The 17,933-nt window shown below is 41.2% G+C and overlaps 1 protein-coding gene across 2 annotated transcripts in view; it reads left to right on the top strand.

Moving 5' to 3' along the window:
- Cacna2d3 (calcium voltage-gated channel auxiliary subunit alpha2delta 3) overlaps positions 1-17,933 on the top strand; it is an 857,083-nt gene that overhangs the window by 618,805 nt on the left and 220,345 nt on the right. The window contains exon 14 of one of the 2 annotated variants that reach the window (XM_085828479.1): positions 10,036-10,053. The exons of the other annotated variant lie outside the window; for it this stretch is intronic. Within the exon in view, the coding sequence (XP_085684605.1) occupies positions 10,036-10,053 (18 nt within the window). The remainder of the gene's footprint in view (positions 1-10,035; positions 10,054-17,933) is intronic. 2 annotated transcript variants of the gene reach the window in all.

Genomic DNA, 17,933 nt, shown 5'->3' with positions numbered 1-17,933 from the left:
ACCTTCCTTTCTCTCTCCCCTATCTTCTACTTCCTTCTTCTCTCCCTCCCTCCCTTCCTTTTATCTTTATTTCTCCATCCTTCCCTTCCTTCCTTTTCTCCTTTCTTCTTCCCTCTCTTTCTTACTTTTTCTTTCCTTTATCCCTCCATCCATCTTCTCTTTCCTTCTTCCCTCTTCTTCCTTCATTTTCTTTTTCTCCCCTTCCCCTTTTCCTTTACCTCCAATTTCTGCCACCTTCTTTCATTTTTTTATCTCTCCTTTTTTTCTCCCTCCCTTAATTCCTCTTATCTATCTTTCCTCCTTTTTCCCTTCCCCTCCTCTGTCCTCTATCTTTTGACTTTGCTTTTTGGTATGCTTTCTATTTTCTTTCTTTCCTTTCCAGTCTCTGCCCTCCAATGACTATGCTAAATTCTTGCCCAGACCCAGGTCTATCCCCTAGAGCTACACTATTGAACTAGATAGCTCTGGGTCCAGATAAGTCCTGAATGCTTATGTGGAAACGTAATAAACAAGTTGGTGAGGGTACAGAAGGGTTGCCGAATGTACTGCATGTTTACCAAGATGATGCAGGCTGGTAGCATAGAAAGACACTTGAGAACATATGGGAGCACTTTTCAGAGGAGGAGCCATCAGAGAGTCGATGTGAATGGTGATGGTGAGTGGGTCTCCATGAGGAGGTCTGAGAACTGACATGGGATGGAGGGCAAAGCCCCAGTCCACAAGGGAAAGGACCAAATGCAGGTTTGATATGATACCTATAAAACCCGAACAAAGCTGACATGTATCAGACTTACTTTTAGATTATTCTGGATACAAAGTAAAGAATTTGGGGACCAGGATTTGGGGGTTAGATTACAACTGAGGAGCCAAGATAAGCATCAGTGATGCCAGGCAGCAGGTGGCAGAAATGGGTGCAGGTTGACAGAAAGAACAATACCAAAGCTCAGCTTTGCAGAGGCTAAACCAATCTGCAGACCTTCCTCTGCGAGGCAGACAAGCTAGGAGCTTTATCCACATTGTCTAATGAAAAGGAATGGATAATTTATAAATGCAAACATCCACACAGGGAGAAAATGAACACATTGACCCCTTGCAGCAAGCAGGGAGTTATCGCTCATTCATAAGACCTTAGGCAATGGGCCAATTTCATAAATGGAATCAACATATGTAGACCAAGCTTTGTAAAAGACAGTTGGCAAGAAAACACTTGCTTCCCAATTCATCTTTAGGTATTGCCTAGTGACATGTGTTGTTTTGATCAGTAGATCTTTACTGTTTTCTTGTTTTTGTTTTTGTTTTTAAATAAAAGAGACTACTCAACTTTAGAACTTCATTGAACTAAAGCAATGGATATCCCTGTAGCCACCCCCCAAGAGGCTTTGTGTGAAACTCTGAGGTAGAAATGACTTGAAGGAGGAGAGTTGGAACAGAAGCACACCCATCTCCACAGGGCAGTAAAGCTCATTTAGAAGTACTTCATTATCATAGCATCAGGACTTGGCCTCTTTAGGGGCCTATCTGCCTCACTTCTTGCTTCTCACCTTATTGCACAGACATTCAGCAAGTAGATAGCCCCAAACATCCAGAACTCCTCTGCCAGGGTTCACCTCTCAGGGAACCTTGTAGACTTAGCCACAGTGACCAAGGTCATCACTGGGCTAGAACTCAATCTACCCAGTTGCCTGCCCTCCTTGATGCTTCTTCAAGACCAAGGGATTTTAAATTCATGTCAATGGTAGATAAAGCTGAGTTCCAGGAACCAGACATGGTGGTGCACACCTTTAATTACAGAACTCAGGAGGCAGAGGCAGGTGGATCTCTGTGAGTTTGAGGTCAGCCTGGTCTTAATAGTGAGTTTCAGAACAGCTAGAGCTACATAGTGAGGCATTGTCTAATAATACCATTAGAAAATAAAAGAAAAAGAACCCCAAAAGCCAACAACTGAACTCAAGGGAGGCATTTTTCTCAAATGTTATTTCTTTATAGTCACAAACTTTCCAGGAAGTAGTGATACCATTTAAAAAATGTGTCTATTCCAAAACCTTCAGAAACATTTCTAATATTCCTCCTTCCCTGCCACATACCCTCTGGGTCCCTTGTCTGAGTGGAATGAGTCTCTGGTGCAGGTGGGCAAGGAGTTGGCGGGAATTGACAGACAGACAGACTCGACACAAGGGAGTGTGGATCTGAATGTAATTTGTCAAATCAAGCATCAAACTTTTTATACAGAAGAAAATAGGGAAGTTGGGTGACACACCAGCAAGGTACAAAGAGGTTACTGGATTCTTACACAAAACAAAGGAATACAGACATGGAAGAACTGGCAGGAACCAACTGGGGTAAAACTGGATGTTAACAGCTGGGATCAAAAACAGCTCCACGTAAGGTCCACTTAATCTTAGAAGCCAGGGGCAAGGGCTTCATGCCCTTTCCATAGATCCTAATCTAGTCTATTGTATAGTCCACCTTCCCCCTAGGCCATTGTAAATACTTGTTTGTGTATGGGTGTAACTCAGCTACCTATAGTTCTAAGTATCTACTCTGGTTCCTCTTTAGGTCACAAACTTCCTTCTTCCTAGATAATGGTAAATTTCTGTGTAGGGCAGTGACTTAGCTATTCATGTCCAAGGTCAGATCAAGGACTGCCTAGAATCTAACTTAGCTATATGTCAAAATATCAATCCTTAGGAGCACTTGTAATAAAGCAATATTAAGGGAAATCACACAGATCTGTTTACCACCAACTAAAGCAAGGACATTGGAGCATTCTTTATACAGGATGCCACAATTCCAGGAGCCTAAGTTTCCGTGAACTTTTCACCTTGGGACAGCACCCAGGTTTTCAGGGTCTGTCTTTTCCCCCTGTTTTTTATTTTTTAGACAAAGTTCCCCCTGTTTTTTATTTTTTAGACAAAGTTCCAGAATGTCCCGCCTCATGGTAGCTACAGATCTCAGAAGAACTCTAAAGATGAGTGGAAACACAATGATTACTAATAAAATAATGCCAATAATAATAGCAAGCGAGATTATATATTGAACCCAATCCAAGGGATTCAATGCACTTAGGTTATTATTTAAATCTCTGGCCAATTCATCAATGTTCCAAGTGTCCAAGTGACCTTTGTTAATATCTGAATTTTCTGCCTTTCTAGCCTTATTATGTGCTATATCCTGTCCTATTGCTAAGACTACTACTTCAAAGACATCCTTTGCCTCCAATTTTTCATCTATATAATATGTTGCTCTGACAAAGCCTTGGAAATATTCCTATGCTTATCATTAACAAAATGAGCATCATGCAGCTGCTGATCTAAAGCTATGGTAGATACCTTTTCAAAGTTTGTATTCCCAGATTTTTAAACCAAGGATCATTTCCTAACTCTAGTAGGCAGCAAAACATAAGCAGGTCTCTTTAACAAAATAACAGCAGATTCCTTATCTAAATTAGGATCTACACAATTAATTAATTGACAAGAATTACAATGAATATGAAAATTCTTGTCAAGATTGGTGATCTTAACGCTTAAAATTATCTAACAATATAGCACACAGGTAAGGTACACAAGCTTTCACAGCTATAGGGGAGTTGGCCTGAATGGCCAAAAACAGTGTCTTTGATGAAATCTTGTCCAATACTCTGAGGCAGTCCCTCTGCCTCATGAGCCAGCTTTTTTAGTTGATTTTATTTTAAGTCGGCACCAGGTCAGTTCTCCTTGCTGTAGCGGCACTTCCCCTCCAATGGCTATCTCTCATCTTGATTCTCACATCTCACAAACTGCTTCCTCTCCCAGAAGCATCCATGTCCAACTCTCTACCAGCTCCCATTTCTATCGCTCAGCAACCACTTTACTGTCCTCCTCAGAACCCATCTGTCCTAAGGTTTTTATTGTTGTGATAAACACTATAGTCAAAAGCATCTTGTGAGGAAAGGGTTTTCTTTAGTTTATACATTGAGGTATTAGTCTGTCCTTTAGGAACGTCAGGATGGGAACACAAAGCAGGAACCTGGAGGCAGGAACTGAAGCAGAGGCCGTGGAGGGATGCTGCTTACTGACTTATTCATTCATCTAGAGCTTGCTCAGGCTACTTGCGTACAGAACCCAGGACCTCCTACTCAGAAGTAGTGCCGCCTCTGTGGCCTGGGTCTGCCAATATCAACCATTAATCAGGAAAATGCCCTATAGACTTTCCAACAGCTAGTCTGAATGGAGACTTTTTCTAAGTTGAGATTCCTCTTCCTAGATATTTCTAGCTTGTGTTGAGCTGACAAAACATACAACCATACAAATAACAACGATGACACAACAACAACAACTAGCCAGCATAGTTCGTGTCTTTGGTGTTACATGGCTATGTGACTTTGTAGTTTTGTCTGTTTATAAGCATTATAACACAGATTGTTTAAATAAGATTATGTGAGTTTTCAGTTATTAAACAGATGAGAGGTGCTTTGCATAGTGGCTAGTTTGCCACAGCTATAATAATCACATTATTATTGCTGTTCAGATCATCCTGCAATAAGCTACTGTCTTAGTCAGGGTTTCTATTCCTGCACAAACATCATGACCAAGAACCAAGTTGGGGAGGAAAGGGTTTATTCGGCTTACACTTCCATGCTGCTGTTCATCACCAAAGGAAATCAGGACTGGAACTCAAGCAGGTCAGAAAGCAGGAGCTGATGCAGTGGTCATGGAGGGACGTTCTTTACTGGCTTGCCTCCCCTGGCTTGCTCAGCCTGCTCTCTAATAGAGCCCAAGACTACCAGCCCAGAGATGGTCCCACCCACAAGGGGCCTTTCCCCCTTGATCACAAATTGAGAAAATGCCTTACAGTTGGATCTCATGGAGGCATTTCCTCAACTGAAGGTCCTTTCTCTGTGATAACTCCAGCTGTGTCAAGTTGACACAAAACTAACCAGTACAGCTACCATCCTCAAGAAAGACTCTAACTATCATGTCTATCTTTATAAGAGTAGGATCGGACAAGTCCTTATATAGGCACCAGCTAGAAAAGCCACATTGACCTCATTTCTTTGACCACAGCTGAATTTATGTAACCACACCTATCTACTTAGGATCACAAAGTATTTAACAAAGTCTTGTTAAAATTTGGAATTCTTTTGCTAAAAATGAAAGACAGAATGGTACCCATTTCAACTGGCAGTGTGGATAATATAATGCTCTAGATGACAAAAGGCTGGGGTGTGAGAGGTTAGAAAGGCTTTCTTGAACCAATGACATGATTGTCAGTGTATCAGATTTTTTCTAAGACAGATGCTTATCCCAAACATATGTTTGTCCCAGATATGGAACCAATGACAGACCTAAGTAAGAATTTTATTAGATTGCAACTTGGAGAACTCATGAGTCTATTGGAGTTACTTGGAATGTCATGGGTGACACAATGGAAGTTGCATCATCCAAAAGTGCATCCGAACATGGGTGAAGACTCATAAAATCTTTATCCATGTATACATGTATGCATTCATATATGTATGCAAATTTTTGTATGATTTGCAGGCAGCTTGATAGGTCAGAGAGGTGGCTCTTCTCTCCATCAGCTGTTTACAAATCCCATAGATTTGTAGAGAATACATGTGGATCTTGTTAATTTTATGAACTTCCTAAGACTTTTGTGTTGTTTATTTCCGAGACCTCATGATTCTATCACCTCCCTCATGGAGGAAATTTTCAGTCTGGAGAAGAATGCTGTGTAACAAGCTCAGGGGTAAAGATTTGAGGAAGGGCTCTAGGATGAAGAAAGAGCATGTGTGTGAATGTCTGTGACAACAGAAGGCACATAATACCCATTATGCTGCACCAAATTCACAACTATGTGCTGAAGAGTTTGGTGGACTCTGTTTAGGCTCTTCCATAAGGGGTGAGGCCAAGAGTTATCATTTCCTGTTCCTCATATGGCTATGTTCATGTGGCATGGGAGATGAGGTCTCCAAAGTGTTCAGGCAATTCAGTTGATGCTAATTCTTCTTTATCTTCATGAGGAAACTTCTATGAGCCTAATGGTTATATCAGAGGAAAGGAGACAGGGATACTGGACTTAGAACATGAACATTTTGTTTGACTGGGTTTCTCCCCTAATTAACATCAGTTACTAACTTGACCCAGCCTAGGGTTATCTGAGAAAGGAGTCTTGTTTGAGGGATTTCTCATATCAGAATGACCTATGGGTATGTCTATGGGGGGACTTTCTTGATTGCTAATTGGCATAGAATAGGAGGCTTAAACCCACTGTGGGTGGTGCCATTCCCCAGGCAGGTAGCCCTGAACGGTCTAAGAAAACTACACAAGTTGGGCCCAGAATGAGCTAGCCAATAACATTCTTCCCTAGTTTCTGCTTCAAGTTCCTGCTTGAGTTCCTTTCTTGACTTCTATCAATGATGGACTCTAACCTATAAGTTGAAATAAGCCCTTCCCTAAGTTGCTTTTGGTTGGGGTGTTTTGTCAGAGCAATAGAACAGAAATCATAACAGTTTGTACCTTGGTGAGGTACTTGACTATTCTTAGTACTGTATCTTTCCTAATCTGTGAATAGAAACTGATATTAATATTTGACCCATATGAAGACAAAAAGAGATACAGCTGGACTTTAGCCAAGCACCTGATTCCTGGAGACTATTGCAGGAACCATCCTGTCACTATAACTTCTTCTTTGTCCTCTTCTCCTTCATTCTGTCCTGACAGACCCAATCCGAGTCTTTCTGTGTCCCAGTCTGATGACTCATAGGAAGTTCTCCTTCCTTTGCCCAAACTCTACTGATAATGTGTAATCCAACAGCAAGCCATGTTCACCAAGGTGACTTTGTAGAAAACACGCTCTGTGGTGTGGAAAGAGAGTCAAGTCTCTTAATGACCCTTAGAAAAACAGATACTTCCAGCTTTGCCTTAGTCGTATTTGTGGGCAGGATGACTATGGCACATGAATAGATGTGTATATATACCATATAAGACTCTAAGAGGTTTATGTTTGTTCTAGAAGAAAATGTTTTTCTCTTGAAAGTTATCATTTTATTTATCAGCATATGATAGTGGCAAAGTGGAGATTAAGACATCTCTCTTATTTTCCTTACCCTGGTTTAAACCATGGACTGTCTATTGATAAGGCTCTGAGTTTATAAGGAGAGTAGTATTCACAGGGGCAAGAATGCCAGATGCAGACACAGGCTAAGTCTCATCTCTACTGTCTGAAGTGGACCTAGCATGGGAGAAAGGCTTAAAACAGATAAACTATCTTGCAAGTATTAATTACTCAAAACTAAAAAGAAAAATGAAATGAGACCTTAAGAGCTCATCACATGGAGGACTATTTCCCAGATGTTAACCTATAATATGGGTTGATTATAGACTATGATATTCTTTCCAGTGGATCTCAGACAACAGAGTTCTTCTCAACACTACCTGAAGACAGTCCTTAACTAGGCAATCAGTGTTGTTCTTGAGTCAAACCTACTGGCCAGCCAAGCTTTGGCTTCTCCTCCAACCATCTTCTGATCCCATCCACATTTTCTTTAATATATGAGCCCACTAGCTAAATACCAGAAAGCATTGAGCTTAGATGTCCAGTAAGAAGATAAAGCAGATCTAGTATTCCACTGATGTGACTCCTAGGCCTTGGCTCTGTATGTTACTTGTGAATGCTAGGTGACTGATGGTTGGGGGTGCCCACTTCCATGCTTAGCATCTGTGGCTACAGATGAGCTGATCTAAATCTGTCATGCTCTATTCTGAAGCTCCTTCCTGGGGCCCAACCTGCTTAGGGAATGGTAAGCTGTAATTTATGTTAGCCCAATGCTCCAATGGGAAAGCTGTTCTTTGTTCTTGTGAGTTATTTTTTGGGGAAAGCTTATGTTTTGTGGAGAGCTTGAGGCTAGTCTTAAATGGAGGACATCACCACAAAGGCTTACTCTCTTATTTTCCTTCCCAGCATTTCTTCTCATGTGCTTAAGTGGGTGCCTCTTTCAGAGCCTTGTTTCCTGTCTAAACCAGATGAACCTTCATGAAAAAAGAGCAGCTGCTGTCAGTGGCCAGGAAACCCTGGATCTTTATCATTCCCTCAGGCTTCTCTTCATTTAATGCAAAGGATTTTTTTTTTCACCCCATTGTGCTCGTCTCAGTTTTTTTTTTTCCCATTGCATGAAAGATATTTGATATTTATTTTATTTTATGTGGGCATAAGGGGTGGGTAGGTGAGCTATTGTATATGTTTGTGTGTCAGAAGACAACTACTGAAAGTAGATTTTTTTTTTCCTTCTACCAAGGGGAGTCCAGGGATTGAACTCATGTCATCAACCTTGGCACCTTTACTGCTGTACCATCTTGCCAGCCTGTCCTGATAACAGCTTTTTCCCTAAACTTGTGAGCTCCATTGTTTTTTGTTTTTACAGTTGTAGCCTTACTGAGAAGGAAGGAATCACAAACACATCTCTTCTTAAAACAGGGACAACAGTTTGGAAGAAGAGGGAAAAGGGGTGGTGGGGAGTTCCTGGTGTGCTTTTTATAAACATTCGCTTTTCATTAGGGAGATATGTCTCAAGTCCAAGTCCTTTTCTTTGGCTTAATCCTGACTGCCAGCCATTGAGCGTCATCTGCAGATAGAGCTTAGGGCTTGGGATGCAGGACAGTTAGGTGGGACTCCTGATCTTAATGCACACAGAAGACGACCTTCCCCCCAAGTTGCAAAGAAGCATAAAGCAGAACACTGAGTAGAAGCTCTGGCTGGTGGGTCACATTGCATTATCTTTTATTTTTCCAACTTCTGGATTTCGTCTAGATGCTGGTGAGGGTCTACAGGCATGATTTCAGTCTCAAGAGTCTTCACTCATTGTAGATTGAGACAGTAGGACTTCCAGCTATGAACCATGTAGCACCTCTAGTATCCATTTTATTTTCACGTGTAGGTTGGAAGTGCTTGGTGTTGGTTGGCTCCTGAGATTTAATGGGATAATGTAGAGAAAGGGCTTTACTGTAGTGGCCGGTGAAAATTTCACCCCTGACAGATGTTAGTTTATGTGATGAAAAGTTGTGTCTTCCAGTGATATGATTCCTAGAAGAAGTATTGATTACAGAGGTTAATCCCATCTCAGATTAGGAATATGCTTTCAAAGTACTACATGTAAAATGACAGTCACAGTGCAGTGCCATGGAGCCAGTATTTCAGCATGGGACAATAGAAAATTACAGATCATACATTTAGTTCATCTTTCCTTGCATACCCACTAATTCCAGTTCCTTACTGGTACCATTGGCAAAGCTGCTGTGTCTTATTTTATGGATTGACTGACTTTCTCTAGTTGTTCAGCAAATGTACGCTTTATTTTACACGCACAAATCTGGTTTAATGCTCCCTTAGCCACCAATAAAAAGAACAGTTAATTTACAGCAAAGCAAGGAAAGTTGCCTTAAAAACAAACAATTCTGCCAATGCTGCCTTTATGGGTAGCAGGACTTCTGTGGTTTGATGCTGTTGAGCTATGGCCTAGATACACCTTTGTTGTGGTTCTCAAGTGTTATCCTATACAAAGGGGTTACCCTGTACTTTAGAGTGTTTCCCATCATGCCTAGCCTCTACCTACTTGAGGTCAACAGTTCTTGATCCTTGCTTTCTACTCCTGGTAATTATTTCAAGGAAAATCCTTCCCTTGGTGAGAACGCCCAGCTTGTAGTGCCTGTGTGAGGAAGGAGCTGGGCATGGAGCTGTGTCCTTGGCCATCTGAAGAGAAGCGCAGCAGGCCCAGCTCTGCAGGAGTTTGCCCCACTGTCTTGGTTGTAGAGATTCCCAAACGATTACTACAAACCTCCCAGAGTATCTGTCTGCTGGTGTCCCAGATTGGCACAGTGTGTTGTCTAGCCAATGCTATGACTTACACTTAAAATGTGACCCGAGATTGATTTTATTTTCTTCATTTTCCTCCTTGTTTTGGTTTTTGCAGTTGCCATGGCAACACCATGTTGTTTTGCAGTTACCTTTGTATATAACACTTTTTTTTTCTTTTTGTTTGTCTTTCTCCTGGTTTCTCAGCTCCCTCAGGCTCAAAAGGTAATCTCTTTTCTGTCCCATCTGAGTCATTGCCACAACTCACAGTCATGCATGCTCATGGTGCTGTGCATTTGACTCTGTTCATGACCAGTGAAAGGGTTTCCTCCCGCAACTTCACAAACCAAAAATTGGATGCAAACACAGACATTGTGTTTGCCACTCCCCTCACCCCTGCCACATTAGCCCTATCAAAGAACCCTCTCATGGCCAGGGCTTAAAGAGTAAATCTATACCCAAGCGTTTTCCTAAGAATTGCCAAATAATATACAGGTCAAGAGTAAGTTTGGTCCAATTCTTCAAAGACAGCATTCTAGGCTTTCCCAGGAAAATCTCCTAGGGAGAAAGATGATACAGATGCTCTATCAGCTTAGTGAGCATGTTTAAATTCTGGACCACTGATTGGACTCTCTGAAATTCCCATGGGTGTCATTAATTACAAAAGTAGTTTCTAGGCTTGGAGAAATCACTCAGAAGTTCAAAGCACTGGCTGCCCTTCCAGAGGACCCAGGATTAATTCCCAGAACTTACATGGAGGCTAATAGCCATCTGTAACTCCAGTTCCAGGAGGCATGATACCCTCTTCTGGCTGCCTCTGGCACTGCATGCATACAGCACAGGACCAACATTCACGTAAGCAAGACACTCAGATGCATAAAATAAAAATAAACAAAATTTCAAAATTAGTTTTCTTGTCTTTCTTTCATCTATTGCCTGTAATATCCAGAGAACAATAGAACAGAGTCCATGCCAAGGGCCAGACCCTTTCACTGGTCTTCATTGTGTATCTGAGATGATCTCCGCCCACCATCTAGAATGTTCTCTGTCCAAAAAGATTCCATATGTTTCAGTGATGGCTTTGCCTTGTTGTCCTCTTGGCATGCTGTTGTATCCTAAGGACAGTTATGGTATTTAAAAAAGAAATGTCCCGCCATGCCTGCTGCATTATTCTCATGTATTCCACAAATATCAGCAAACCTTCCAGAAGACACAACAGTTTCTGGAGACCAGATGTGGGCTAGTTTCATTTCAAGAGTTAAGGTATGGTGCCTGCATGAAATTGAGGCAGCATCTTGAAACGTGTGCATCAGAACAGGATGCTTCCAGTCTTCCTCATCAAGAGGGTGCACAACTGCCATACAAAAGACAGTCTGTTCAAACCATATGGACGACCAAAGGCCTAGAAATCATTACACAATTCCTCAGATATATTTGAGATATCTAAACAAGGCAAGACATGCTAGTGTGTGACTTGGCTCATGGAAATGTTTGATTATACTTGAGTGCCATCACACCAGGATTGAACACTTCATTAAAAGTTCAAGGAATCCAAGATAACAGCGGCTTCCAGAGTAAATATACAGTCAGAATTTACATTGTTTGGAAATCTTGATGTCTTGATAGAACACACTTTCTTAATTGCCCCTGTTTGAAAAAAAGAAACCTTATTTTAGAAAGAGACTTAACAAGTCAGAAATGGACTTACTTTACCTCACAGGCATTTAGCCAGTTCCTCTGGTCCCTATACAAAAACGTTCTTGTAGAAGATTCCTCAAGAGCTGGAGGTGCTATCAGCCATGGAATTTTAAAACAAAGTCCAAACAAACCGAGGCAGACAGTAGTAAAAGCAATGTTGCCAGTGGTGTGGGCTCTGTGATTCTCCACGGCACTTATGTCATCGTTCTCAGTCCTTTGGCTCTCAAAGCAGGACATACTACCATGATCAGAGAACCCAGTCAAGGAGGCTTCTTGAACTGCTTGCTCAGTTCTTCTCCTGTCTCCAGCAGATGGCAGACAGTCCAAAGGCCTTCTTCTGTAGCTCTGACTAGCAGGGAAGAGCTCTGTCTCCTATTCTTAGCATGTTGTTTTGGGTTTTGTTTTGTTTTGTTGTTGTTGTTGTTTTTCCCCTTACTAAAACAGTGAAGGTACTGAAAAGGTTTTGTAGGGTTAGGCTCAAGAAGAACATTGGACTGGGATTCTGTCTAGTAAAGAGTTTATTAGAAAAGCTAATGGCCATTGATAGACAAAGGAAGAGGCACCAGCTTGATGGGGGTTCTGAGGAGAGTTTAGACCATAGCCCCAGCTATCAGACAGAATGCCAAGTCTCTGAAGAGAGGACTTCGAGTCTGTATGGAAGAATGAGGTCACCTTGTATACCTTTCTGGGGATGGGAGAGATCACAGCACAAGCTAGGCTCTCTGATTCCCAGGCAAGAGGCAGGGAAAGGGGTTAGAAGCAGGTTAGGTGGCCACTAGTATAAACTTACTTCCCCAGGTGAGTATCCTTGGCTCAGGGAAGTTTGACTGTATTCACAGAGAGAGTAGAGTCTCATTAGGGAGCCTCACTATCTATAAGAAGAGAGGCTTGGTGCAAGGGATTGTGGCCTGTGTGCCTGCTGGATTCTAACTACACATTCTTAGGGCACATACCTTAAAAACCACATGGAGTTCTATTTCAAATGGTTTCATAATTCTTGGGACAGTTCCTGTAAAACACCCAGCTCTGGAGAAACACTTTGTGTATAAACCTCAGTTATCTAGGCCACAGGGTTTGGAGGGAGTATCCTATAGATGGGGTATCCTCTTTATCTAACAGTGTGTCATGATTTCCCCCTGTTCATTTTCTTCCCTGTCTCTAGAGTTATGTCAGTGACTACTTAGATACCTTGGCTGGGAGGAAGCGAGTCTCATAAGCCTCGGCCTCTTTCAGATGTCCCAGCTCACTGCTCAACCAGTGGTGGATTTCTTTCTAGGCTTCATCTATCTATGACAGTGGGCATGTTACCAGCCTCTCGAGGCTCTTAGGGCTCATCATTACTTAGTAGAATGTCAGACTGCTTTTCAGTTTTGCAACAAGCACAATTTCTCTATCTCTGTCTAGCACAGAGGTAGCTTATATAAGATAGTTATAGCATATAGAGTTTCAACAAGTATTTCATGCAGTCCCTGACACTCCAAAGTTGATCAAGGGAGCATTTATATGCAAGGTGGTGGTCTGGTACCCTGCATGTGTTTTGTGACCTTGACTCAACACTAACAGATAGGCAGAGATGACAAAAGAATCCAACAGGCACATAGTACCCCAAGGTCCCCATTAGCTACTCTGCAGTTGTGAGGTATACCCCATATAGTTAGAAATGCTCCAAATAGTTAGAAATGGAGATTGAGCCAGGAACACCAACAAATCAAAGACATTCAGAGTTCATTAGTTGAAAGATGTCTTCCAGGTGCCGTTGACATTACTACCCATGGTTTTGCCATCATGGATATAGCTATGATAAGTTCTTTGCTAACCCAGAAGTTTGGTGTTCTGTGCATGAAGGGAAGCAGATCAGCCAGCTGCTATGTCTTTGGCCCTCTTTTCTGATGAGGTCATGAACACATGCATTGGACCATATGGTGTCTGTGTTTATTCTAAATGTGCCTCCGTATCATCTACAACTGTTTTCTCTATAAATAGTTACATCTCCGTAAACATGCTTGTTTTAATCTCTTGGCTTGTCTACAACTAAAAATATCCTATTTAAATGCCCTTCTTGTGATTAATGTACTAGACATCAATGATGGTTGTGTCTAAGTTATGATTTTCATGATTTCAACATTGACAGTTTTCTAATACGCCTCTTCTAGACTATCATAACGGTTTTCCAGTGCAGCAATTGGAGAAAATGATAATTATTTACTTACTTAACCTGTAACTGTTAAGCACCTTCAAACTAATTTTTGGCTTTATACGTTTTAACCCTTGACATAGCATTGGGGTAACAATAGCTGTTGATAAGCCCAGAGAACTTTGACAATTTCTACCAAATATGTAATCCACAAATTCTTGGAGTATGGATGTCTCACTCCTTCCAGCCTGTGTGTCTTTTCTCACTGGTTGATACTGAATCAGTTTTCCTAGTGGAACTCTGGGGAAAGAGATCTACATGAACAAGGCTTGCCTTTGGAAATATTTATTTTCTTTTACACAGTATTTGTCTACTTCTGGGGAAAAATAGATGAGAGCTTGCATTTTATAATGGTCACATCATGAAAGCAGCCAAAGCTGTTTCTAAATGCCCATTCAGGCTGTTGAACAGAGCACCCTTTCATTCTGCTGAGTTCTGTCCGTAAGAACCACATGGTATTCAAGTGGTGTGCTTGATTTAATGACTGTATCATTACTCAATGACCTTGAGTGTATAGTCAGATGGGCTTAAACTTGACCATCTGTGTGGTTACCTTGTACAGACACTACTATCTTTGACCCTTCATTTATACAACGTCAGAATTTGCCAAAAAACATTTCTTGGCAGTTTCCTAGGTGGTCTAACCTTCTGCCTGGCAGAATAGTAGTTAATACCCACCTGAGAATTCTGAGAGGGCATAGAATTTTTCTCCCAACCATAGTTAAAGCAAATCACATCTCTAATCCCGTTTGGAACAGCAATTGATGCATTCAGGACTGCACAGTATGGCAAAATGATCCTGGTTTAATGGCCCAACCATGTGTTTTGTTTCCTGTTAGGAATAGCTTAACTTGCCTTCTTGAACAAACACAGCAGGGTTCAAGATCTGTTGTTCTGTCCCTGCTGTGATATGCTGCGCTGCTTAACTTGTATAAGGGACTGCATAAATTAGCTTCTTAAATGGAGGTCCATTTTGGGTCTTTTTCTCAGGATAAACTGTTTTATTAATCTCCCCACGCACCAAGGTAAATGGAGCCCTGAATCCATTTGCCCTTTCTTTGTGTACTTATATTATATTTGAGGGAATAAATGAAAGCACTAATTTATCTAAATGTTTTCTTTTGTTGTGTTTCAGGGGAATACTTTTATTCAATTATCTAAGTTAAACCTGCCTATATTCCCCCTTTCCTCCCTCTCTAACTTCCCTTTCCTCTCTCTTTTCTTTCCCTCCCTCTCTCCTTCCCTCCTTCTTCTCCTTCTTCATTCCTTCACTCATCTTGTCTGTGACCCACCTTCTTATTCTGTGTAATTGGCTCTCAGAAATTGCAGGACATTTTCTTGTCCTTCTGTATCACCTTTAGGATCTGTACATTGAACTGTTAAATTAATTGTGACAGACCATAGAAAAAAGAAAAGTTTGCAAAGATGCTCTTTGGTAGAACTGTAGGTCTGGTGAGTTCAGTGCCCATGGCAGCTGCATGCAAGCTATGCAAATGCAGTAATGGGTATAGTGCCCATGTGTTAACTACTTACCTTTGCTTATGGCTTTCTTCACTACTTGCTTTTCATGTGGATAATTATCACTTATTTTGACAATCCTGTTCCTCTCCAAATCATTTGCTATTTTATAGGAACCTCACTCAGTCTGGAAGGATGATGGTAGTAGCCCTATGGACTGGTCTACTTTGTAGAATTTTGTTTGTGAGTAAGACCAGTGAAGTGGAAATAGAGCAGGTATAGGCAGCTTGTCCTGTGACCACTGTGATGGATGCCATGGATGTCTGAGTGGCATTGTGGTACTCAACCATGGTGGTCACTGATATTTTGTCCCTGTCATCAATCTCTGTGTGTCTGTAGTAGCCTATGCATGTAGCTCTGACACTGAAGAGAAAGAGAACTTGACAAATTTCACATGCCAAGTGCATCTTGGCTGATGCCTTTCCTGGGTCCAAGCCCTACCCTGTGATTGATCTATGCTATGAATGCATGGCTCTCAGATTCAATGTACTACTAGGTGCACTTGCAAAAAAAATTTAAAAACAGAGTTTTAGCATTTGTACTGTTAGACATACAAGTATTGCTGATGTCTGTCAAAATATTTCATGCTTGCACACAATGATCTAATAATCCCATTTTTTCAGATTCTAGCTCAAACTGGCCCATAACTTACAATTTTATGTATAATAAAAGAAGTACCAAAACATTCAAAAATAGGAAAATAGCTATAAAGTCATTAAGCTTAGAAAGGATGAAATGTTAAGAGCACTGAAAACTAACTTAAAATGAAAGGTTAATAGCAGCTACTTCCTGGTGGTAGAAAAACAAGGATTTATTGTTTCCCCTTAATACATTTATATGTTTTTAATCTTATATAATAAACACTACTTTAATGAAGAGCTAGTTATATTCATGCTAATATACTAATTATTTTACTTTTTGGTATATTTGTGGTGTGTGTGTGTGTGGAGAGAGAGAGAGAGAGAGAGAAAGACAGAGACAGAGACAGAGACAGAGAGAAAAACAGAAAGAAAGAGAGAGAGATAAACAGAGAGGCAGAGCAAGACAGAGAGGGAGAGTCAGAATATAGTGCATGCAGAGGCCAAAGAAGAATGTTGATCATCATCTTCTCTTAAGACAGGGTCACTAATGAGCCTGGACTGATTGACCAGTTAGCTTCCAGTTGTTCCTGTCTCTGCCCCCTAACACGAGGGTTACAGGTACATATGGCCATGTCTAGCATTTTTACATGGATGCTGAGGGTTTGAATGCAGGTCCTCATGCTTGCAGGACAAGTACTCTTAACCACTGATTCATCTCCCCAGCCTCTGCAGTACTTAAAATACATGAGATGGGCGTGGTGGTGCACACCTTTAATCCCAGCACTCAGGAGGCAGAGGCAGGCAGATTTCTGAGTTCGAGGCCAGCCTGGTCTACAGAGTGAATTCCAGGACAGCCAGGGCTATACAGAGAAACCCTGTCTTGAAAAACAAACAAACAAACAAACAACCCCCCCCCCAAAAAAAATGAGATGGGATAAGAGTGACAGAAGTTAACCTAGCATTTAAGTTTAGCTTTCTTCAGAAGAGGAATGGGTGGAAATCCCAAACTAAGGTTATAATGTCTCATGGTAGAGATAGTTAAATTCAGAAGGGTCATAGTGGGTTGCCTCCTATGGGGCAATTCTAAAAATACCTGTGTTTGTTAGTAATCTTTATTTCTGGCTGAAAAGAGAAATCATTTACCAAGACAGTTAACCTAAACATAGCAGATGCTTAGAGGAAGACTGAGATGAGCCTAGGGATACTTAGCAGTGATAGGTATATGATGACATTCTGGGGGTCAAGTTCCACCTTGCCTCTGGGTTGGGGGAAGAGCGAGTTGGCTGAAAGCGATGAAACTAAAGTTGAGTTTGCTATTTGGGAAATGAATTGATAGGTAGTTCTTCCTGTGTTCACTCTAAGACAAGTGGATACCCTTGGTGCAGATGTGGATACCCTGCTTTGTGATTCAAGATACATGTTCCCAGCCTAAAAATGTCTTCCCTTGGATCCAGGGCACCGTGTCTTACTCATTGTCATAGTAGAGTACGGTGAGGTAATAGCAATCTATAGGACTTTCTGTGGTATATGTACAGTGCTTGCCCAGGGCCCAGCCCCCAAGAGTTCCATTACATGGTAGACATATAACTGACCTCTGCAGGAGTCATAGCATTATTGATAACTCCAGTTATACCCTACCCTATTTAATGTAACTTGGTGAATTTTGTTAAAGATAAGCACTGGGACTAGATAAGTATAAATCCAGAGAACAAAGAATCAATTTCAAAATCCATAATATTTCAAGACGTTTTTGGTCCCCAACTTAGCCTTTTAAGTGTCTAAGGAAATCAAAGCTCAATTTAGAGAATTCTCACTTATTTAAGACATGTGAATGCTTTCTATTTACTTATATCGAGCACCGTGATGAAATGTGACCCTCTAGAGGTGCCAGCTAGCTTTTTCCACTCAACAAGAGAAAGCCAAAGAACATCTGAGTATAAAGAATAGTATTTGTCAAAGTTGTTTTACTTTAGTTGTGCTTCCATCCACACAGAAATGCACACACCTTTTTCTCCTGTAGAGAAAAGAAATAAATGGTGGGGAAAGAAACTAACTTAGTGACTTGGTACAGGGACACCATAACAGTACCATGACACCAGCAATAGGGCAAGCTT

This window comes from Mus caroli, unplaced genomic scaffold (genome assembly GCF_978045245.1).
Source record: "Mus caroli unplaced genomic scaffold, Mus_caroli_1 scaffold_12, whole genome shotgun sequence".
In the NCBI taxonomy this organism is placed as follows: domain Eukaryota; kingdom Metazoa; phylum Chordata; class Mammalia; order Rodentia; family Muridae; genus Mus; species Mus caroli.
The sequence above is the reverse complement of the archived record's forward strand: the minus strand, read 5'-3'. Positions and strand labels throughout refer to the sequence as shown.